The 24,449-nt window shown below is 34.2% G+C and overlaps 2 protein-coding genes and 1 long non-coding RNA gene across 5 annotated transcripts in view; 2 read left to right on the top strand and 1 right to left on the bottom strand.

Annotated features, from left to right (window-relative positions):
* Nucleotides 1–3,186, top strand: LOC120350878. Its single transcript, XR_005571075.1, has 2 exons — nt 1–147; nt 2,843–3,186. It is a non-coding gene; the product is annotated as an uncharacterized LOC120350878 (long non-coding RNA).
* On the bottom strand, nt 274–20,033 carry LOC111050304 (stAR-related lipid transfer protein 7, mitochondrial). The gene is made up of 8 exons (XM_022336601.2): nt 19,319–20,033; nt 18,894–19,006; nt 16,485–16,574; nt 14,816–14,976; nt 11,394–11,576; nt 10,134–10,218; nt 8,891–9,148; nt 274–1,070 (listed from the first exon to the last, which is right to left on the bottom strand). The coding sequence occupies exons 1-7, from the start codon at nt 19,822–19,824 to the stop codon at nt 8,898–8,900; spliced, it is 1,389 nt and encodes a 462-aa protein (XP_022192293.1). The 5' UTR covers nt 19,825–20,033; the 3' UTR covers nt 274–1,070; nt 8,891–8,897.
* Nucleotides 20,015–24,449, top strand: part of LOC111050303 (gastrula zinc finger protein XlCGF67.1) — a 15,249-nt gene continuing 10,814 nt past the window's right edge. Inside the window, exon 1 of one of the 3 annotated variants that reach the window (XM_022336599.2) lies at nt 20,015–20,273. The gene's annotated coding sequence lies outside the window, so the exon portion shown is untranslated. Of the gene's footprint in view, nt 20,432–24,449 lie in introns of all 3 variants that reach the window. The other 2 variants (XM_039425960.1, XM_039425961.1) reach the window with 2 other exon arrangements.

Raw genomic sequence — 24,449 nt, forward strand, 5'->3', positions numbered from 1 at the left:
ATATTTCTCCATATGAATCCAGCATAAGTTTTTCAAAAACCAGTCCCCAAACAATTCAGGATCGGTGTATTTCACCAGAGGAACTGAATTCCAGGCGAAATCTTTCACCCTGTATAGCTCGCTAATGAAGCGTTTATGCCACTAACTGTAAGTATACTTGAACTTCACATTCTCAAAAAAGTTACATGTCAAGTAATACCAGTGAAAGCTTGAAATCAACAAAGCAAATAAAATCAAAAGCGGGAAAAAGGTGTAAACAAATAACACTACCTCTAAGTACAATAATTCGTTCTATTTAATGGATTCTTACCAGTGAAATTCTTGGCAGTAAAACATATTTCATTAATAAAAATTTCGACTACAGTACTTCAACTCGCTGACTAGTTCATAACAGATGATCTTTCACAAATTTATACAATAATATACTACATCATTGACGCCAGGTACGGTACGGTAGGTACATATACTTATGGTATTGGTATTATTATATTAATATGTATTTATAATGCACAGTTGTAAAAATCTTTTGATAATAATTAACAATAACAACATTGATACTGAAGCCTGGTGGAATGCATAAGACTGTCAGTTTTGTGAAACATATAAATAGATGGGACACCCCATACAAGAGCGAGGCTAGGTTTATAATGCAATATGCAAACATCATTAATCCACTAAATAACAAAAACTATGTTGTTCTCCATGAAAAAAATATTAATCACCTTCCTACTGATTTGTAGTTTGTTACATCGATAGTAGTAACTGGCGAATCCCGTTTCTGTATGTAACTTACAATGCGGTAATTATTGACATGTTTCACAAGAACTGAAACAAGCTATGATTCCATGTTCGCCTTTACTATTAATTCATAAATCATCTGCGCTGATAGTTCATAAAACGTGTAAACAATTCATGTCTTTATTCATGTTTGTAGATCCATTCTAATTGACTACTGGAACATCATCACGAACATAATTTCTCAACCTACTAAACATCTATTCCAATTTGATAACACGTTGGTAAGCTGTCAAGTAAATCCTCCAGGGAATGGCATTTTGTACTTGGAACACCTGCAAAAGAATTATTTGCTCATATATTTTGTCAAAATACAATGAATTGAACAGGAACAATAATTGGAATTGGATGTAGCATTTTAGAAAAGTTTATGCATAATTTGAAAAAATTAAATAAACTATGAAAAGGTCCACGTAATAATGGTAGTGAAGAAAGATAGGAGAACAGCGTTGCCGAATCTCTGCGTTGACACTGCCTTCTATAAAGGATAGTTGATACCGGTATATCTGATGTAATATTTACTGTTCATTCTTGTTTAAAATGATAAATTATATTTTATTCGACCAGAAAATATATTATTCAATTATTTAACAATAAATTTTCACAATCGAGCTAAAATATTTTGTTAATCTGGCAACGTTTTGGCGCTAGAAAAGGATAGTGCTATTGGCTTTGTCGAAGACAAGGATAAAATGTTAATGTTGGAATAATGTTCTGTCATTATAACTTGGACCTTACTTTAGAGGAAGCTCTACGGGCATAATATATAATATTACCGTGTGTCTGCACTGGCAGGTTATCACAAACGCTAAGTAAACCGGATAAGTGAAAGAATTGCCGTTTTCAAACTTAACAATTATTGTTCTCCGATTGACTGTCATCAACAGCGGATTCTCAGCCAATCGGAGAACAATTCTGATTGTCGGCACACAATCACTAAAGTAGAGTTCACATAAAACTTAGAAAAGTTGACCACGCCCTTGAGGGTGAAAATGGCTTTTATTGAAGTTGGGAAAATGGTAGCTGTCAAGGACTGCCTCTTAGATGACTGATTGCTTTGTTAGTAATTAAAAACAGCAAGATAAAAACGTTGGAACAGCCTTTCAGATTTATTTTATTTTCTATACAAATCTTTCAAGATGCTTTGAATTTAAGTATTCATAATCTCGAAAGTATATCATTATGAAGTGATAATTAGTCAAATACTAGTGACCCCCCTGGGTTGAAGAACGCGCTCTTGAACCGTTGTATCTCTGAAATCCGCAACTTGTAATTATACAGAGAATTTTTATTGAAACAGCTAAATATTTATTTTACAAGTATATTATGACTGCAAGTTCCATGGGATCCTATTCCAATTGATAAAAAATACTTTCTGTCGCTTCAAAACTTTTATCCGCCATCTTAAAACCGCCATAATATGGATCCAACTTCATTTCTAATCCAGCTTCATTCATAATACAACTTCATTTATAATACAACTTCATTTTTCTAAATGAGAACATGGCCATGTAATAATGTGATACATGATTTCTATACAGAATTTCAAAAGAGAGTTGATCAATTCTTACTTGAAGGATCCTACACACCTACGGATTTGGCTCGCGGATTTGGCCTGTCATGGCTCGGCTCGGGCGAAATCCGTGAGTGTGTAGGCTCTCCCGGCCGGGCGCGTGTAGTTACCAAAAATATAAATCGCCTAAAAATCGAGATAGCAAAATTTTGATTTCAGATTCGGATTCAGCGCCTTCGAATTAGTAAAACGGTTCGCGGGGACTCTAAAATAGTCGAGAAGAAAAACTCTGTGAGCACTTCAATGTTATTAATGAAGAATTCTATTTCTATGAAGAATTTGGTTGAACCTATAGCAAGAAAGTACTACTGTAAAATAATAATACCAGTGTTTCCCAAAAATTGTTATTAGCTGTAGAATAAACATAATTCAATTGTTTACTCAATAAATATCAACTTATTTTTGTCTACTTGTGTGAAATTTTATTGAGGAAGCTGAAATTGAATCACAATATTTTTTTCTCTATTTTCACAGGATAATATCGAGTATGACAACCTTTTCCAATCAATGAATTGCCATAGTACGAGGGCGAATCATATATAGACGGTAATTTTGCTGTTGACTGTACCAAACTCGTTTGGAAGTGATGTGGCTGTGGGCGATTGTTGTTTTGCTTAACAGGAGTGGGGTGAACTGCTCGCGTCACAGTAGTGTTGTGTTCTGCCTTCATTACAGCCATGACCGAGCAAGAGGTACATCCATCTGTTGCGCATGCATCGTCATAACATTTTTAACAAATGAGGGTGTTAAGCCGTATTATAATTCCATATTTTGAGTTCATCTTTTCAAAGTTTAAATAAAAAAGTTTTAAAAATGTTCATGTTTAGACCTAAAATTTTAAGTGTTCAAACCTTTCCCTTTGTGAGCAAAAAAATTATTATCTTATTAACCTAGTACGTTTTTACTATGATAATAGAAAGCTATATTAAAAACAGCCATAACTCCCTTTTCGGGTATTTTCGAAAATGGGACTTAAACTTGAAAGAATTAGGGGTCGCTGAATTCAAATCTGAAATCAAAATTCCTCTATCTCCATTATTGCACGATTTAGATTTTGGTGGAGAGGATAGCGTTGAAAAGTAGGGCAGGCCGGGCTTGCATTGCTTACTACTATAGTGAGGTCCACGTTATAATGACAGTATTTGCTAAACTTTGGAATTGCTATCCTTGTCTATCATTTGACAAAGCCGGTGGTACTATCCTTTTCTAGGTCCACAACGATGCCAATTATGTTTTTGACAGTGTAGAAATATAATTAATTAATGCAGAGAATCGGCATCGCTATTCTCCTATCTTTATCCACTGTCATTATAACGTGGACCTCACTATAGTGTGTAGTGATTTTGCTCCGAGTCGTTCAAGGACACGAGCCAAGACAGGCCGAATCCGCGAGTCAAATCTGTAGGTGTGTAGGGCCCTTAAGCCATTGTAGAACATACAGACGGACAACGACTTTAGTAAGTGAAAAGTGGGAACTCGCTAACGCTTAATCAATTATAGCTACAATTTTTCACAAGTTCTTACATTATTTATTTATTTATACATTGATACATATACAGAGTGGGTGAAAAGTCCGAGAACGGCTTAATATCTCATAATATATAGGTAATTTGACGGTGGGTGTGATTGGGGATCCTACTCAAATTGAAAAAACTACTTTACAATGACTTTAAAAATCTGGTCCGCCATATTGAATAAAACTTCATTTTTTTAAATAGGAAGGTGGTCATGCTATACATGATTTCGATAGAGAATTTCAAGAAAAAATGAATGGTGGAAACCGCATATCGATATCTCAAACCGTTTCGGAAATATTCACATTATTAATCAATACTATTCAAAGCAGAGAAGAGAGAAAAAAGTCCGAGAACAGCTTATTATCTCATAAAAAGAAGTGATTCCAAGGTGGAAGTGAATGGGGATGTTACTCGAATTGAAAATACTACTTTACTATGATTTAAAAAATCTGGTCCGCCATCTTGGATCCTACTCAAATTGAAAAAAACTACTTTACAATGACTTTAAAAATCTGGTCCACCATCTTGGATCCGGCATTTTGAATGCAACTTTATTTTTTTAAATAGGAAGGTGGTCATGTGATACATGATTTCGATACGGAATGTCAAGAAAAAATGAATGGCGAAAACCGCACATCGATATCTCAAACCGTTTAGAAGATATTCACATTATTAATCAATACCACTCATGTATTTCATTTTTGATTTGCATGGTACTGATTGATAATGTGAATATCTTCTGAACGGTTTGCGATATCGATGTGCGGTTTTTGCCATTCATTTTTCCTTATAATTCCGTATCGAAATCATGTATCGCATGTCCACCTTCCTATTTAAAAAAATAAAGTTGCATTCAAAATGGTGGATCCAAGATGGCGGACAAGATATAGTAAAGTAGTCATAGTAAAGTAGTATTTTCAATTCGAGTAACATCACTAATCTCACCCACCTTGGAATCACTTCTTTTTATGAGATACTAAGCCGTTCTCAGACTTTTTCTCTCTTTTCTGCTTAGAATAGTATTGATTAATAATGTGAATATTTCCGAAACGGTTTGAGATATCGATATGCGGTTTCCACCATTCATCACTATTCACCATCATTCCACCATTTTCTTTAAATACCGTATCGAAATCATGTATATCACGACCACCTTCTTATTTAAAAAAAATGAAGTTGCATTCAATATGGCGGATCCAAGATGGCGGACCAAATTTTTGAAGTCATTATAAAATTGTTTTTTTATTTGAGTAGGATCCCCAATCACACCCACCGTCAAATTATCTTTATGCATGAGATATTAAGCCGTTCTCGGACTTTTCACCCATCCTGTGTACAATTTCATCCTCAATTATGAATGATTGGGAAAGGAACAACAGGCTTAAAGCACAAAACTGTTCCTTTCTCAAATTTAGATCGAAATTGTCCAAAAATAGGTTATGTTAACACTTTATGATTTTTGTCCAATTTTGAGTCCAAAATATATATAAACTAGGAATGTTATGACTCATTATGTTTGCTAATGACTCAAACACCCACATGATCAGACTGTCTGCGCCGGTAGAGCAATTTACGGGTGTGTGCGCACAGAGAACGGTCTAGGAGGATATAGATATAAATAGATATCCATCTAAATCCTCTCAAGACCGCTGGGACACGGAACGCCTGACCACCTTCTATGTGCACACACCCTGAATTTCAATTCTTCTCCGGTCCTTCCATATAAGAACAACTCATGCACAGTTGAAACGGAAGCTACTAGACACATACATTCTAGGCCTGGGTTTCCAGAGCCCATGTAGCCTGTAGTTTCAATAAACCCTAATATGAATGAGCTTACGGTGAGTGAATATACTGGTTACTGGTTGACTGAGCGAAGTGAGGTCTAAGATTCAAGTCGACGGTTTGGCATTTCTCTTTATGTTTAGATGTTTATATGTTTGAATGTTTAAATGTTCATATGTTGCGCATTTACGGCGAAACGCGGTATAGATTTTCATGAAATTTGACAGGTATGTTCCTTTTTAAATTGCGCGTCGACGTATATACAAGGTTTTTTGAAATTTTGCATTTCAAGGATAATATAAATGGAAAAAGGAGCCTCCTTCATACGCCAATATTAGAGTAAAAATCAGACTATAGAATTATTCATCATAAATCAGCTGTCGAGTGGATTATAAATTGCATTCCATTATGCATGCAATTATTCAATATCTCAATGTAACTTGGTAAAAAATCAGCAGCTGTGTAGACTATAAATTGCATGCCTCATTGAATGCAATTTTTATGCACTATCAAATGAACTATTGATTGCGTGCAATAACGCATGCAATTAATAACTAAAATAACATAGTATTGTCTCTCGAACTTTCTCTGCTTTGAACTTGGGCTGTACTGTTGCCAGTATGTCTTGAAGGAGATTAGCTTTTGATGTTAGCATTTTTGATACATCCCAACAGCCATTAGCCGTTTTCACACCGATATCTCGCCGACACGACATACAGACAGGATTTACTCTGGACAGTATAAGAGGAGACTGCGGTTTATAACTGCGCGAGGTCTACTGTTCACGAAACTATTAGTATTTTGATTTTAGAACACAAATCGTAACTTTCATAGATTATTATTGATGTGATAATCTCCAACTATTGAATAACATTTGTAATATTACATTTTTTCTCGATTAAAATCGAATCTTCAATTCAAGATCTATAAAACTTGATAGTAAATATCAGAGTAATCGATATGCGGACAACTTTTTGACTGAGAATTTATCGTAAATAATTGTGTTGCATATTCCATGGTATCACCGAAACAGAGTAAACAGAGTTAACAGAATTAACAGATCATATAGATGATATATAAATTTAAAATAACAGTTTCGAAATAAAGTTTTATTGAGAACAAATATAAAATGTAAATTCTAAACTTGTAATTTATAATTTTTTGGTGACGTGTTCATGAAGTCATCACTGATTTTGAGGTGTGGTTCTTTGCTCTGTACTTTGTGCTTCTTCTTCTCTCTAAAAAATGGTGGCTGGCTATGAAGGTGTTTTGTGCTCTCTGAATATTTTTCTGTTTAATTGGAATTTTTTATGTTTTAAATTGAGTTTTGAACAGTTGTATGGTGTTCTAAGTTTGTGTATTTTGATTTGTGTGTCTACAAGCCTATAGCCATTGTTTTCAACTATACAAACTGGATAAGTATTTAGCTCGTAATGATTTTAGATGCTTAAGTGTGTAAGGTATTATTATTTTTTTAGATTTGTGTTGTATATTGCCAATATTCTTCTGAAGATTATAAGTTGGTTTGCTCTGTAAACTGGATTTCTCATTCATAGGCGATAGATCCATTCATAGTTTGTCAAGAATCTACCAGTTTGGAGCCGATAACTTTCCTTAGGTTAATAGGTGAAAAATGCTATCCAACCTATTTAGGAGAATTTGGTAGCACGGCACATTTAAACGAAACAGATTCAATGTATTGACGTGGATAATTGAAATTAAAATATATTTGCCACAAATCGATGCATAACAAAAAATTTACTAGTATTACATACACAATTATTAATGTGATAATATTCAAGATACTAATGGATATGAGCATTTGTTTTATAGAACATTTAATATATACTTGATAAATACAGTTTTTGCTGAGTATGATGACCACATGAGCTCCAGGCTTGTGCGTGGGTAATGAGATGGATGATAATGTATTTGTTGGAATAGGGAGCCCCCAGAGCTGAAGAACTCACTACATTGAAAACAGTGGAAAGTCAAGAGAAATAATTTAGTTCAAATTACATTGAGTATTGCATGCAATTAATAATTTAGCTGACAGCTGATTTATTGTACCAAAATTTAATTCCAGTTATAATTTCATTATTGGATTTTATCTATAAAGTTTAATAATGTTTTTTATTTAATCAATTAGATTATTCATTGAATATTATTCTCTCTCTTGTATTTTGTAATTTTACGTTGGCAGCCCTGCCGAGCACTGCTAACAGCTGTACAATAGAATTTTCTCTCACTGTAACGTCATAGTTTGGTAGAACAAGATGGCTAAAAAGCTAAGAGGCGAAACTCTTCTAAATTAATTTAATTATGTAACTATTTTATTTTTAAATTTTATAAATGGGCCTTCATTATGTAATAATTATTTGAAACTCATATTTTATTCTCCCTAGATGGGACTCCGAAGATGGACAATATTCTATTTTCAACTTGAAATCCAACAATAGACCAAAGATCATACAACATAAAACGGAATTCAGTATTGTAACCAGGAACTGATTTGAGATGAAAATACTACATAAGATGGATAAGTAATAAATTGGATCTTCCGGTTAGTTCTCCAGAATTCATTATACTCTCGACGACGATTTACAGATCTTTACTCTTCCTCCATAAGTGCAGTGAAAAATATTCAAAGTGATCACGAACTTTTAAGAACATTTTAGTAAATATTAATTACCTCCGATTCTGTTCAACTATTCTTTCATGGTTTATTTCATTATCTGGTTGTGTTTTAATTTTATTATACATTTTGATGGCCCTAAAAATTCTTTTAATTCATTTTCTTAACCTGATTTTCAGCATAGTTTCATGTCATTATTGGTGGGATTCACTCAGATTTAACTATTCACAAGACTCTAGGTCTAATACTTCCAACTATTGTTCATCTATTCTTGTTCAACATTGAGAATGGGATGTAACATTATAATTGATAAATTACTAAAGATTCCTCCCTCTGTACTTCTAATGATATCCTGTTATATCCTTAAAAAGGACGAAGGAGTAAACAAACTTCATTTGCCAACGAACCCTATGTGTATAATGTTTCAAAGAATATGAGTGTTGAGAATTTAAAGTTTGATATTGATGGAGGCATTTGAAATTCATCGTCGAACATACAAATCCACAAACGGACAAAGACTTGAGTCTGAAGTCAAAAGTAGGAATTCACTACGCTCATCCAACAAAACAGATTTAAGTTACTCACGTAGAACTCATGCTATAAAATCGACAATTTTCTTCAAATAGGACTTGGGCAGCTTGGGACAGGACGCCTTGTCCCCTTTGTCCTCGTTTTGCGGCGCTGAAAATGGGGACACAGAGGGTGTGGAGGAGGGGGAGGAACTGCCGGGCGGTGGTCTTCTTCCGTCTCCCCCCACCTCTTTATTTTCATTAGCTGCTTTTGATCGTCTTTCGCTCATATTCTTAGCCGCATCGTGCAGGTGTTGCAGGAATGTTGGCATGCCTAAAACGAGAAAATAAAAAAGTCATCAATCAATTTATTTTGAATTAAAATAACAAACCTCGTATGCTGAGATAAATGAACAGATGTTGTCTGTGTCACGAGTGATTTATTGTGAAAAACTATAGTTACAATGTTGAAGGCACTCAACCATCTTCAGTGGTTGAGTCCAGAAATTGTAAAAATTGGGTGTTTGCATCGTATCATACAATGACATGAAGTACTAAGACGATTGCTTCAATATATTTCACAATCTATAAGAGTAGGTTATCCAAAAATTAATTTGCTCTAAACACATTGTTTGGAGCAAGAAAGCCTGTGTGGTAATTGTGAGAGAAAGGGCGAAAAAGAGAGTGTGAGGGTCAAAAATATGCTTTAATAAGTAAAGGCAAGCGATTTTACTTATAATCCCCTATTTATAAGCTCCATTGTTAAATTCTAAAGGTGTGTACAGATATACGCGCCGCCAACATGAGCAATTCACTTTCAATCAGCTGATTATATCTGTATTTTTACAGAAACGGTAAGATACAGATATAAAAAGCTTGACATCAGCTGATAAAAAGTGAATTGCTCATGTACGCGGCGCGTAAATCTGTACGCACCTTAATATTTGGAATCTTCATGGCGGCGGCGGGAAAAAATCCAATGGCAATACTGTGGGTAATAAAACTCCTGTAGTCTGTACCAAGCAAGAGAAATCTCAATATTGAAACAGCACAATGAAAAGTATATTAGATTAGAGTGAGATTCACTTTAAACTGTCAGCATTGGTTGAATGGGAAGCATTGATGTCATTCTTAAGGAATGCTGACAGTGAATCAAAATGAATGCAACTTTTTATTATTTGTAATTATATATTTAAATCATATAAGTTTCTTATTCATTTGATAATATATTATGACAATATCAATACTCGTATATATGAACCATAGCTGGGTAGGGGTTGGTGCAACCCAGCATTAGTAAAAAAGAGAGTTGAACTTACCTTGGACAGTAACCCAGAGCGATAGGGTAGAAGGTACACTGATTCCTGGGTTATCAAAGTAAGTGAGACTAAACTCCATACCAGGCTGAAAATTAATAATGGATTACAATCTCGCCACTTGATAGTTACTGACAATAGTTAATTATTGACAGACAATAATTTGGAAAAATGTGATGCTACCTTAAATTCTCTTCCTTGAACAAAGGTAAGGTTATATAATAGCTTACAAATCTCACATCTGATCAGCTTTCCAGATTTTTATTGTGGGTTTTAGAATAAGATAAATATATTAATGAACTAAGTCGCAACTGTAAAAATCTGGTGTGGCGCACTCACACAACATTCCTTGCCGTTATGAAAATTGATCACCTGACGCTAGTGTTCCCGCGCATCTCAAGTCTACTATTCAAAGATCTCAGCCAGCTGGTGACAGGACAATAACGCTGTAGACACACGAGGTCTGCTATCTCTTCATAGTGAATGATTTAATAGAATCAACAGTTGCAAACAGTTTGCAATTGGATATAATCACATTTTCTCGAATTTTTATCTTATTTCCAATTTAGGTGAAAATGTTACTGAACATTAATTGTACAGATTTTTATGCTCAATCTTTTCCACTCAAAATTCTTTGTTTAAATTGTATCTGAAGCCTGATAATTGGGAATCTAAAATCAAACTTTGCATGGAGCTCCTGAAATTTTTACAGATATGAGACTTGTGGCAGTTGATAGAGCTTATCAATGACTATTTTAGGTATAAATTTGATCAAAATCGTTGGAGCCGTTTTCGAGAAAATCGCGAAAACCCCTGTTTTTGACAGCATTTTCGCCATTTTAGCCGCCATCTTGAATTGCATTTGATTGAAATTGTTCGTGTCGGATCCTCATAGTGTAAGGACCTTAAGTTCCAAATTTCAATTCATTCCGTTAATTGGGAGATGAGATATCGTGTACACAGACGCACATACACTCATACACACACACACACACACACACACACACACACACACACACACACACACACACACACACACACAGACCAATACCCAAAAACTACTTTTTTGGACTCAGGGGACCTTGAAACGTATAGACATTTGGAAATTGGGGTACCTTAATTTTTTTCGGAAAGCAATACTTTCCTTACCTATGGCAAGGAAAGGAAAAATACATGGAATTCCCACAATTCCCAATTATTCCATACAGAAAATTATAACTAATTATCACAACAAAATTGATTTTTCCATATTATCCGACTCACCTTATCAAGTCGAGTGAACGGTTTGATGACCATATAAGACCAATACTCGGTTACTCGTTGCTTGTTATTGTATGGCGGGACCGTGTGGTGTTTTGTACATTTGTTGACTAGGATAATCAAGTTTTTCCTATGATCTATATGGTAACGCCGTTTGAACACATAGTCTCGATTGCTGAACATTTTCTGAAAAAGCAGAAGTATGAGTCACCTTTATTCCAAACTTGAATGAATCATCCAGACTGACCGGAATATATTATTTTACAACATCAAATAAAAAAAATTCAATCCGTAATAGATCTATAAAAAATCCGAAATAATAGAATCATGACAAAGTAATGAATTATTATGAGTAATCCATCAATATTCAAATCAACAAAGCCATGAACAAGATATTCTTATCAACATGTACTGATATGTTAAAAATATTACGACGAGGGTAAGGCAATTACTAGTAGTTCTGTGAACAGTAGACCTCGCGCAGTTAAAAACCACAGCCTTCTCTAATACTGTCCTTCAAAGTGAATTATGTCCTGTCCTGACGTGTTGGCGAGATATCGGTGTGTAAACAAATAATGGCTGTATCGACAATAATTTGTTGTAAACAATTATGCTACTATCATCAAAAGTTTAGCGAGTTGAAAGCAGAGAAAAGTCGAGAGAAAAAAATATGCTACTTTGAGTTATCAATATTTTCATGCCTCATTGCTTGCAATAATTAATAGTCCACATGACAGCTGATTTTTTACCAAGTAACATTGAGATAGTCATTGCATGCAATTAATAATCCACTCAACAGCTGATAATTATGATGAATATTTCCATAGTCTGATTTTTACGGTAATATTGGCGTTCGAAGGAGACTCCTTTTCCTTTTGTATTATCCTTAAAATACAAAATTTCAAAAAACCTTTTACAGAGTGTTCTGAAAAAAGGTGCTCATAAGTCAGGGGGTGATTCCTCACATCAAAAGAAGAAAAAATCTCTAATTAGCATAGGTCCGAAAATGCTTAGTTATCAAGTTTTACAGGGTGAATGATTTCGTCTGAATTTCAGTTCCCCTGCCCTACGGGTATTTGTTGGCTGTTAATTAAGATGTTAAATTCAGCGTACTTTATGTAAAATGAACTGAGAAATTGAATAAAACCGTTTCCAGACCGTTAGCTAGAGTATTTTTCAAGATATGTGACGAAATACGCGAAACTTGGTCCCGAAAAACAAGTTTTACTTTATATTATGGTTTGAAGCAGATTTACTATGTTAAATGTACAATAAACACAAAATATTTACTTACAGAACTTGTAGAAAATTCAATTTCGAAGAGAAAGATGTAGAATCCTATTATATTGAGCGAGCAATTTCTGTATTTTTATAACTGGTTATTCATGGTTATTTATGTACAACGGATCTCGAAAACGGCTCTAACGATTTTCACGAAATTTGGAACATAATAGGTTTATGATAAAAAATTCGATTGCACTAGGTCTCATCTCTAGGAAAACTCGCTGAAGGACATGAAAAAGATAATTCATCCTTGGTAAAACAGATGATAATTTCGTCGTCTGTCGATAACAGAAGATCCGTGTGCCTTTGTGGGAGATCAGCTGTGTAATCAATCAGCTTACCGTATCTCGCGAGAAATCTAGAAATTTTAATAGACTCGATCAAAATAATCTGATTTCTTGACATGACATGCAGACATGGTATATCATAATATTCAAAGTTAATCATTATTTAGAGTTTTAAGTGATTAGTGAGTGTTATTTTGTTATTCAATTGTAAACAATCTAAATTAGAACTTTTATGTTTTCAAATATTTTGGCTGAAAATTTGACCTGGATTCAAGTGTATGGAACATAACCTACTTTTTGGAATATTTATAGTGTATAATCGAAATACGGGGAAGAAACAGTTTTGGGCTGTGCCTATTAGTCCTTCCCCAATTATTTTAAAGAATTGAGTTTTGTTTATCAATAAATAAATAACGAGCGAAGCTCGGTGCTCCGATATTAAGTGTTTAATAGATAAACGCAACCTTGAAAAATGCATGAAAAATATAGAGCTTAACAGATTTTGTCTATTTTTCATTTTGTCTATTGTCTATTTTTTATATGGAAAGTAACAAAATCTGTTAAGCTCTATATTTTTCATGCATTTTGTATGTAATTAAGGATTATTTTTTCAAGGTTGCGTCCATCTATTGAACACTTATTCAACATCTTTCTCTTCGAAATTGAATTTTCTACAAGTTCTGTAAGTAAATATTTTGTGTTTATTGTACATTTAACATAGTAAATCTGCTTCAAACCATAATATAAAGTAAAACTTGTTTTTCGGGACCAAGTTTCGCGTATTTCGTCACATATCTTGAAAAATACTCTAGCTAACGGTCTGGAAACGGTTTTATTCAATTTCTCAGTTCATTTTACATAAAGTACGCTGAATTTAACATCTTAATTAACAGCCAACAAATACCCGTAGGGCAGGGGAACTGAAATTCAGACGAAATCATTCACCCTGTAAAACTTGATAACTAAGCATTTTCGGACCTATGTTAATTGGAACTTTTTTTCTTCTTCTGATGTGAGGAATCACCCCTGGTTCATGGGCACCTTTTTCAGAACACCCTGTATATACAGTACGACGACGCGAAATTCCAAAAGAAAAATACCTGTCAAATTTGAAGAAAATCTATTGCTGCGTTTTGCCTTAAATGCGGAACATAAATATAAACATATAAACATAAGAGAAATGCAAAACCGTCGAATCTTAGACCTCACTTCGCTCGGTCTACTAACAGGAACATATGTATATTAATGATTTGATTGTATGGTAAGATAATGTTGTGGTGTTTCACCATAATGTAAAGAATAAGAGGTTGATGTTGTCAAAACCACTATAGTTTTGTTAACGTTGGCAATACCATCAATACTGATGATTTGTGTTAGTGATGCATACTTTTTCTATTTGTAATGTAAAATGAGTGGACAAGTTTAAAGTTGTTAGTTTAGTTTCATCATCACTGTCATGATGTTACTCATGGCCGCTCCATATTTCATTTGCACCAAGAAGAGCGAAGTTCGGTGTTCCGTTTTCTGTGATCGGAAGGTGTATCAGGAGCCGAAATTCACCGTAACTCATTCGCAGACACTCAGTTGTAGCAAACCACTATTACACTGTTACCTTATTGCACCGAATGACGTCAAGTTTTGGATGAATTTCACCCTGGTACATCTTACTCCGATCACAAGAAGGTATCAATAAAAGTCGCTCCTCTTTGGTGTGAATCAATATTAAAATACTCGCTGGAAGCTAAAGATAGATCACAATATTTCACAAAGATAGTTCTGCGATGAAAATTCATAGAGATAGTTCACAATGGACAAAACATTAGTAGAAAATGAAGACTTCAAATATAAACTCACAGGCCACTTGGTTTCCCAATAGATGACATCACTGTTTGATGTAGGCTCTGACTCGATCGTATGAAGTTTGACAGCATTTTCATCCCACTCAAGGCGGTACTCAAGGTCAACTTGAGCTTCTAGGAAGTCCAGGGCGGTCACATCTTCGTATTTACCATACACTAACAAAATATGGAAATTTTATAATGATGTTCAGGATGCACAATGAAAATATCATGAATGATACAGTTGAATCTCGATATAACTTAATCCATCCCCTATGGGACAGAATTTTCCTAAAAACAGAGATATCAATTGACAAGCTTATAAAAGCAATAAGAACAAGTAGAATTCAAAAACGAACTGGACATGATCAGGAGAGAGAAAAGATAGCAGAAGGAAGAACATAACAGAGGACAAACAAAGAAGAAGAAAATGAAGTAGCGGAAGCCTATCATTCCGACTATACAGAGTGTTTACAAACTCCTACCAATACTCTAGGGCATTGTTCCCGGATAAGAAACATATTTAATTATCATATTTAAATTGTCCAGAAGTCTTCAGTTACTCACACAGTGGCCATTTCGCTTTTTTCACTTATTACTTTTTTTCTAAATAATGGTTAAACATAAAAAATTGAACCTTTGCACAATCATTTTGAACAACTAGACAAAGCTACCAAAACGTCATTATGATAATTTTTCAAATTCTTAAAACAAAATGGCGGCCATTTAAAGTTTTGTTACTGAAATAACTCAGAGAGCGTTAATTAAAAAAAATATATATTCAAGAATAAATTATTTTAGTAAATTTAATTACCTATCGATTGGTAGGTACCTGATTTGTTAAGATTGGATCAATATTAACTGAGATATGGCAGCTCTAGCGATAGGTGACCGCTGGGGGTTAGTTGCAGTGCATTCCAAGGCATGCGGCTAAAGTCTGCCACAACAATGCAACAGTCTCCGTCTGCTTTGCATGTCATTTGTAAGCTATTTTAGATTATTTCAAAGAATAATTAACATGCCTTGGCATGCACTGCAACAAACCCCCCAGCCGTGTCCTATCACTAAAGCTGCCATATCTCAGTTAATAAAAGTTCAATCTAAAAAATCAGGTACCAATCGATAGGTAAATGAATTTACTAAAAAACGTTATTCTTGTAATTTTTTTTTTTGTAAAACCAACGGTTTGTGAGTTATTTAAGAGAACACATTCCATTTCACATTTAAAATGGCCGCCATTTTGTTTTATGAATTTGAAAAATTATCTAATTTCTTTGTAGCTATGTCTAGTTATTATAAATTATTGTGCTAAGTTTCAATTTCGTATGTTTAACCATTATTTGGAAAAAAATAAGTGAAAAAGCAAAATGGCCGCTGTGTGAGTTACTCACTGAAGACTTCCGGGTAATTCAAATAATATGGTAGGAAGTTCGTAAACACTCTGTATAGTCGGATTAACCAATAAGCCAGTTACAGAAACATCGATTTTTGGACGTACTATTTTCCGTCCTCAGATTAAATATAATTTTGCAAACAGATGATGTGTTCATAAATTTGTCGAGTTCCGTTTAATCTGGTAGATTCCATGAGAACGGCGAAAAATCGAACGACCAAAATTCGATGTGTGTATGTAACTGGCTTAGGCAGGATTAGCGAATATTCAATGAGAATTTTTCAGAACTTACCTTTGTAGCAATAGAGTCCTTCGCCTTTATGATTACTGTCTTCTTTTTTCCAGACTACAAGGTCTGTTTCTTTCACAAATGCACTCCACTCTGAAAAATTGTCCATTTTTACAAAATTATCTGAATTTCACATTCAGTTTGTGTTCACTGTTGAGGAGTTCACTGAAATTACTGTACTCTATTGTTAGTTTTAATAAGGAATAAGTTTTATATCATTATACAAGAGATTTTTAATTAAGCCTAACTGTATTTTGATAATCAGACCACACAAAAAATGGAGTTTATTAAAAATGTAATTTTTGACAAAAGCGCTCAAAAACTCTGTGAATAAAACCACAGAATACAAATATAGCAGATTATTATAGAAGATTTCTCTGATAAAACTAATTGAATAAAAATAGATCTGTAGTAGTAATCTGCTAGAACGTTAGACTATTATTCAAACAGAGCAAAATTTAATGATTTCAATATAGAATTAAGTTTTTATATATAGAAACTTATATTTTCAAGTAAATATAACAATAATAGGATTAAGTTTTTCATCTTTCCTCAGTATAATTACAGTTTTGGTAACTTGGTTGACTTGAATATTCCACATTTTGCACGGCTAGAAAACATAAAAAAGCGAGAGCCGCTACGAAAAAAGTTAGATGTCTACATAGAAGAGTTATCGACTTGTTATAAGAGATATCTACATTGCCCATTGTCGATCCATCTTCAGACGCCTGAAAGTACACACCATCTTCGGGCTGTTCATACTAGCCTCACTTAGGGCTAACATAATGAGTAGGTGTCAGAGGTACATTCATACGGTACCGCGGAAGGCTACAATTTGAGATTCCTCGCTGTATGTTGTCAAAGGTGAAGGACTCTTTCCCAGTTTTGACACTAAAAATGTTCAACCTGCTGCCAGGCCCGGTGAGGAATCTTCCTATTGGTGTTCAAGAAGAGGCTGTCAAGGTGGCTGATTGAAAGAAGCTATTACATTGTCAGTGGACATTTACTTGGGGATAGCTTTGAGAAACTGAGATGCAAACTCTATCTTGTTTCTCCAGTTTGAAGTTTTTCATTTATTTTCGACGCGATCTATTCGGTAACACCTGGCTAACGATCAAGTCTTTGGGTATTAACATAGCCACCTGTGATATAAGGCCCCGGCCTACGATATTGCAACGTCGCAGTGTAGGCCTAGAATCTAAAGGTGCGTACAGATATACGCGCCGCGAACATGAACAATTCACCTTTAATCAGCTGACTATATCTGTATTTTCACAGAAACGGAAAGATACAGATATAAAAAGCTTGGCATCAGCTGATTAAAAGTGAATTGCTCATGTTCGCGGCGCGTATATCTGTACGCACCTTAATACATGATTGGTGAAAAAGATTTAAAAAAATACCAGCTGATCAGCTGAAGAGAGTATCTAAAGGTTTATTTTTATTGAACCGTTTGAAATTCTTTGTTAACCCAGTTGTACTAATTACTGTCTATTATGCATATGTTCATAGCCATTTGTCTTATGGTATTGTTGCCTGGGGGAATGACACTAACGTTAAGAGACTGTTTGTTTTGCAGAAGCGTGCAATAAGAATGATTGCTCATATCCATGGTCGAACACATTGTAAACCTCTATTCCAACAAATGAAAATATTAACTGTCTCTGCTATCTATGCTTTTGAGAGTTTGATGTATGTGAGGAAGAATCTGGCATTTATTCCTTTGAATAATACTGTTCATAATCATTTTACTAGGAATGCGTCTGCTCTCAGAGTGAATCAATGTAATTATTCATACACACTAAATGGTTTTATTGAGTATGGCATCAGACTGTTTAATAATTTACCTGATAACATTAAATGTCTAGAGACTAAATGTTTTAAGAATAGAATAAAAACTTTCCTTGTTGAAAAATGTCCATACAATAAAAATGAACTGTTAGATAATATGTGCTTCATAATCTGTGATCTTATGACTGTTTTAACCCATCTGTTTTATATATGTTTTGACTTTGTTATGCATTTTGAAAAAATGTTACAGCAATAAAAAGAATTTGATTTGATTTTTTCACCAATCATGTATTAGATTGTAGCCTACACTGCGACGTTGCAATATCGTAGGCCGGGGCCTTGTATTAGAGGTGGCTATGGTATTAAGATAATTATTTGTACCGAATATTTTGAATGAAACTACAGCTTTCAAACCAACTGAAAGTGGATTTGATTCTTATAAAACTATTATACAGTGAAGCCAGAGTGCACCCTTCCAGCTACTAACCTAGAGCCATATTCTTATCTTATCTTCAATAAGATAATATTACGAATTTTTGGATAACTATTTCCCAATAATGTGAACGTCGTTCACCTAAAATAATAATGATAAATCAGTATTTTTTAAACCTATTAGCCTACCTTGTTCTTGTGGCTCTAAACAGTTGAAGCAGTCGCACTGGTCTCCCAACTCCTTTTTTCTACAAAACTTCTTCCTCAACAACTCTCGTATAACTTCCAATTCATTTGAGTACCTTTTGGAGGAATGGTACAAGATATTAATATGGAAGTACTACATAAAATTATAAAATCAGGGATGTATTATTTTGAAAATCTGAGAAATGATATTGCTTTTGTAGGCTATTGATAAATTCCATTGTCTTAAAAAATTGACAAATACTATTTAAATTTGAAATAACCACTTGTAGGCCAAGTGATTTTCAAGAATTAAGAGTAATACCTCTCTAATTAGTGATCAATTTACAATAATGAAGAATTAATTTTATAGGTTCTCTATAACTAGATAATGTAGTCTATACCTAAAGCCTATTTATCAATTTACTCACTTTATAATGTCTTCGTCTTTTATGCGCTCCTCATTCCAATTAAATACAACAAGTCCCAATAAAACATGTTTGCCTCGCTTTAAAAAATTCCTTTTCATGCACTCCAAGAATTGTTTTAATGCCACTTCATCCCATATTTTCATATACAAACAAAACATCTGTTGGCTGCGCCGAATTCTCTGAGCTAGTATGAATTCACATTGTTCCGCACACGACCTTAGTATATTCACTGATTGGTTTCTCAAAACTAGAGGCATATTTCGCATGGCTGTATTACATAAATAAATAACAATGTTGGAATAAATATTGTTCAATTTTCTACGGTTGGGAATTGTACTAGCGTAGCGTACTTTGTTTTGACAGAGTGCTCGTTTAAAGTTTGTGGAAAACATGTTGAAATGATTTTTCATAACATTTTGATGAATGTCTTTGCAAGAACGTTGAATACTGCTACTGCCAAAACATGTGTAGGTGAATAACAAACGTGGAATGCTAAATAATTGCATGTCAATGAATCACTGGGATAATTTTTCCTAATTTCGAGTGCATTACACTAAATTTAATTACAGAAAACAGTCCCAAAGAGGCATCTTAGTACATAGATGCCATCGATTGTTAAAATTGAACTTGCAGACGAAAGTTAGTACATAACCTCAATTTTGGATTCACGGCTGCAAACTTGCTTCTTCCTCTTCATGTTTGCTGTCATGTGATTATTCAAAAAAATTTCTTTCAAATGCTTGAACTCGATAAAATGAATTTTAAAATTGTAATAATGAGATAAGATTATCTAGGTTGCTAAATAACGTTTCACTGATGTTTTCATTTTTTCATTTAAGATCATATTAAATTTAGGTTGGTGAAATTGTAAAGAATATTGATGCATTCTGCTTTCAGCTGTTTACAACAGCTTTGTTTCTGCTGTGTTTTGATTTTGGGGTTATAAAATTATACGGTAATTATTGTTTTATTATAATATTTATATTTGTTTTTGATTTTATTTATCGTAAACTCTATTTTGCAAGTTATGCTTCCAAAATTTGATTAGTGTTAATTAGAACTACTAAATTTTTCAATTCCAAATTTTTTGATTTAGTAAGTTAAAAAATCTAGGTAATAGAAAGTTTAAAACTACTTACTTATCACAAAAAATCTGAACTAGCTTTTTTAATGTTGTACAAAAAAAGCTGTTTTTTGGATGTAGACTGGTTTGACGAATGCTTAGCCTAATTATTTTATGTCAAATCTAGGCATTGCGTACCACATGATCATTGTGCCTGTTGAGAAAACAAGATTATATTATAGAGCATACTGAGCGATGCCAGGCATAGAGCATGTTAGAGATTTAACTTAATTAGAGAACATGATAATAAGCATAATGGGTAGATCAGAGGAGTTTTATACTTGATTTTCCATTGTCCAGTGCTTCTCATAATGGTAAATGACCGCCCTCTTGATACTTGATATCTTTGACGTTGAATGAATTGAATTGAAAATGCCATTATTTACATAATAAAACCATACACTACAAGAGAATGTATATAAGAAATGTAACACAAGACAAAAGTTTTGACATAACCCGAAAGGTTGTCTGCCAGGAGTCTGTATCATGCTATCATTTCATATACTGTATACATTTCATTTTCATGTACTAAAAATTTCAAAATAATACAAAATTTTACACACATGCAATTAAATGATTAAACAGAATAAAAATAATCTTTAACATTGTCAGAAAAATCATAACTAACTTGAAACCGAAAAATAAATACAAGTGAATAAATAATACTACTTGCTCCACGACTACATATTTTAATAATTATTGAACTCCCTTATTATCTCATTTCTAACAGAATCTGCCCTATCCACATACCGCGTTAGCATACTTACTTACTTTATTTACTTTATCAGTCTTCCCAGCAGTCCTGTGGCTGCAGGAGTCGTCATGATTTTAAGGATTATCTTCTGTGTTTATATAGGTGTGTTTATCATATTCATTTATGTAGTAGTATGGCCGGTGAGTCAAATATCCTCTGAGCTGTTTTACGAAAACTCTATTTCCTGTGATTGATTTCAGGTTTTCAGGTAGCAAGTTGTAGAAAAAAGACCCTGCATATGTTGGGGATATGTTGGGGATCTGCTATATTTTCTAAGTCGGTGTTGAGGTAAATTTAGGTTGTGTTGGTTTTGCAGGTTGTAGCTGTGAAGATCCGACCCTAGTGTGGAATTTGTGTTCATTGCTTGCACTATTGATTCCAAAATATAGAGCGATATGACTGTCAGAATTTTGCTGCTCTGGAATAGGTCTCTGCACTGCTCAATCTTATTCACTCCTAGTACCGTTCTTATTGCTCTTTTCTGGATTCTCAGTATTCTTTCAAGGTTGGTTTGTGCTGTTGAACCCCAAGCCGCAATGCCATAACGAAGGTGCGATGCGAATAGTGAGTGATAGGCAATAAATGCAGTGCCTTCATCTGAGATGTGTCGTATTCTTCGGATCACATTGGCTGCTGAGGATAATTTCTTGCTAAGGTGGTCTATATGGTGCTGCCATGTCAGGTGGCTGTCTATTAGTATGCCAAGGAATTTTGTGGAGCTTTTTGTCATTATGTTGTCATCTATATGTTCCGTTGCTGCGCCATTTCCTGTAGGTGAGAATTTGAGGTGGACTGTTTTGTTTTTGTTCATAGTTAGTTGTAGTCTATTGCATATTGAGGTTACTTCCTCTATTGCCGGTCCGATTATATTTGTTATTGGTGTGGTCTTCTCAGATGGAATAAGTATTGTGGTGTCATCTGCAAACAAGATGCATTTTTTCTCACTCTGTAGCTCCTTTGGAAAGTCATTTATGTACACCAGGAAGAGCAGAGGGCCAAGTTATGGATCCCCAGGGGTACACCTCTGGTCACTGGGCGAAGTGAAGATTTGTAGGTAGTGGTGAAGTTGTTGTTATGGTGGACAATCTCCACATACTGTAGTCTTTCTGATAGGTAGTTATCGATCCATTTAAGTGCCTTACCCTCAATTCTCAACTTTTTCAATTTTAATTTCAAGATGTTCCAGTCTATAGAGTCGAATGCTTTTTGCAGGTCTATGAAGAGTCCAGTGGCTGTTTTGTGCGTTTCCCATATTTTTTTTTTTTTTAGATTACGTCCTAAAGACTCCAGTCATGGAGTATAAGACAAGTCATGTTATTACATAATAATTCTAACACTAAGTAGTTCAACCTAGTTTAGGTTTGAAAGGAATTCTTGTACACTATAAAAAGCTCTATCAACTAAATATTTTTTCATTTGTTTTTTGAAAATCTTCAAATCATCATTACTTTTCAAGATTTGAGGTAGCTTGTTATAAAATTTCCTACCAATATAATTGTTTTTGTTCAAATAACCTACTATTGTGACCCATTATATGATAATCTGCTCTGTTTCGCGTATTATACTCATGAACATCTGAATTCTGGATCACACCACTCGTTTTCACATGCATTACAACTTCATATACATACAAAGATGGCACAGATAATAGACCAAGCTTTTTAAATAAAGGCCTACAAGAGTCTAACCTATTCACTTTCTCTATACATCTGAGTGCCTTCTTTTGAATCTTAAACACTGTCCATATTTTGTTGAGATGAATTACCCCATACTAAAATAGCATACCTAATATGAGATAGTATAAGTCCATGGTAAGCAGTTAACAGTAGTTTTTTATCATTCAGCCTAGCAAGCTGCCGCAGGACAAATACCCCAGATGATATCTTATTACATATCCTCTCAATGTAAGGATGCCATGTTAATTTCCTGTCCAATAAAATTCCCAAGAATGCTACTTTCTCTTCTTGGTCCAATTCATTTTCCTCTACAAACACATTTATTTCTCTATCCTCTACTGAATTATATTTGTTATTACATATGCTATTTATGTCGTTGCATAGTTCTGATATAGCTGTAGTAGTGCTAAGACCCCTCCTGAATCCATGTTGTCTCACAGTCAGTAATAAGTTGCTTTCCAGGTGAGTCATCAGTTGATTGTATATTGCTCGCTCTATGATCTTAGATGTCACTGGAGGATTAGCAATTGGTCTAAAATTCTTTGCATCATTTTTATTTCCACCTTTAAATTTTGGGTAGATCTTGGCGATTTTGAGGTTTTTTTGGGAATGCAGCCTGTTCCATAGACGAATTTACTATGTCCAGTAGTGGTGTAGATAGTTCTTCCCCACAGTACTTTAGAATTTTTTCCCGTGATGTCATCGTGGCCAGCAGAGTTGTTGAATTTGAGTCTTGCAAGTAGATGGTCCAGTTCCTCTTTAGTAATTTTCCTGAATTCGCAGAGTGCTGGTATATCGTTGGCTGTAGTAATGTTTTTCTGGGTGAAGTGTGTGTTTAAAAAGTTGCTGAGTGTTCCACTTTACTTTTCAAATGTGTCCTTTTTTTATTCATTACATCCAAATCATATAGCTTTTTCAGATTGTTGTAGTGTTCCTTGTCTGTTACAGATCCGGGAAGCATGTATTTATTTTGAGCATTGGCTAGTCTTCTTTTTAAAAATGGTATTGTTATCCCAGAATATTGTCTTTTGAATGTTACTGATTTTCTTGAGCTCTTTAGGCATTATGTGATCCATATGGAGTCGCAGTATTTTAGTGAAATTTTTATACTTTGAGTCAACCTGTGCAGAATCAGTTATTGTACTCCAGCTTATTTGCGCTAATTCCGATTTCAATAATTTTAGGTTTTGTAGTGAGTAATTCCTGGCATATCTATACATTGTAGATTTGGTATTGGATGTTGAGTGGATTTCACAGAACAGTGCATGATGATCTGATATTTGGTTGGGGTAAGCTGTGCATTTGATAAGATCAGTTGACAGGTTGTGGTAGCAACCATCAATGCTTTTCATTGATGATGTTGTTATTCTTGTAGCCGGTATGTCGTATATAGAGCATCCATGCTGTGTGAGCATGTTTCTCAGATCTTTGTAGTTTTGTTTGTCAGTGTTTAGTATGTTAATCACCAAGTATCACAAGTCTATAATGTTTAGCTGTGTATTTTTGAAGTAAATATCCAAGTTTAGTCAGGTATTCATTTTCTGTTTTGGGGTTAGGTGATCGGTAAGTGCCTATAAT

The sequence above is a fragment of the Nilaparvata lugens genome, chromosome 4 (genome assembly GCF_014356525.2).
Source record: "Nilaparvata lugens isolate BPH chromosome 4, ASM1435652v1, whole genome shotgun sequence".
In the NCBI taxonomy this organism is placed as follows: Eukaryota; Metazoa; Arthropoda; class Insecta; order Hemiptera; family Delphacidae; genus Nilaparvata; species Nilaparvata lugens.

What these genes read in the sequence shown, in the direction of transcription:
- LOC111050304 (XM_022336601.2), bottom strand. Translation starts at nt 19,824, where the DNA reads ATGCAATTATTTAGCATTCCACGTTTGTTATTCACCTACACATGTTTT. An exon ending in ATTGGGAAACCAAGTGGCCT is followed by an intron (nt 11,577 to 14,815) that starts GTGAGTTTATAT and finishes CTGCTTTTTCAG; the next exon opens with AAAATGTTCAGCAATCGAGA. An exon ending in CGTTCACTCGACTTGATAAG is followed by an intron (nt 10,219 to 11,393) that starts GTGAGTCGGATA and finishes ATTAATTTTCAG; the next exon opens with CCTGGTATGGAGTTTAGTCT.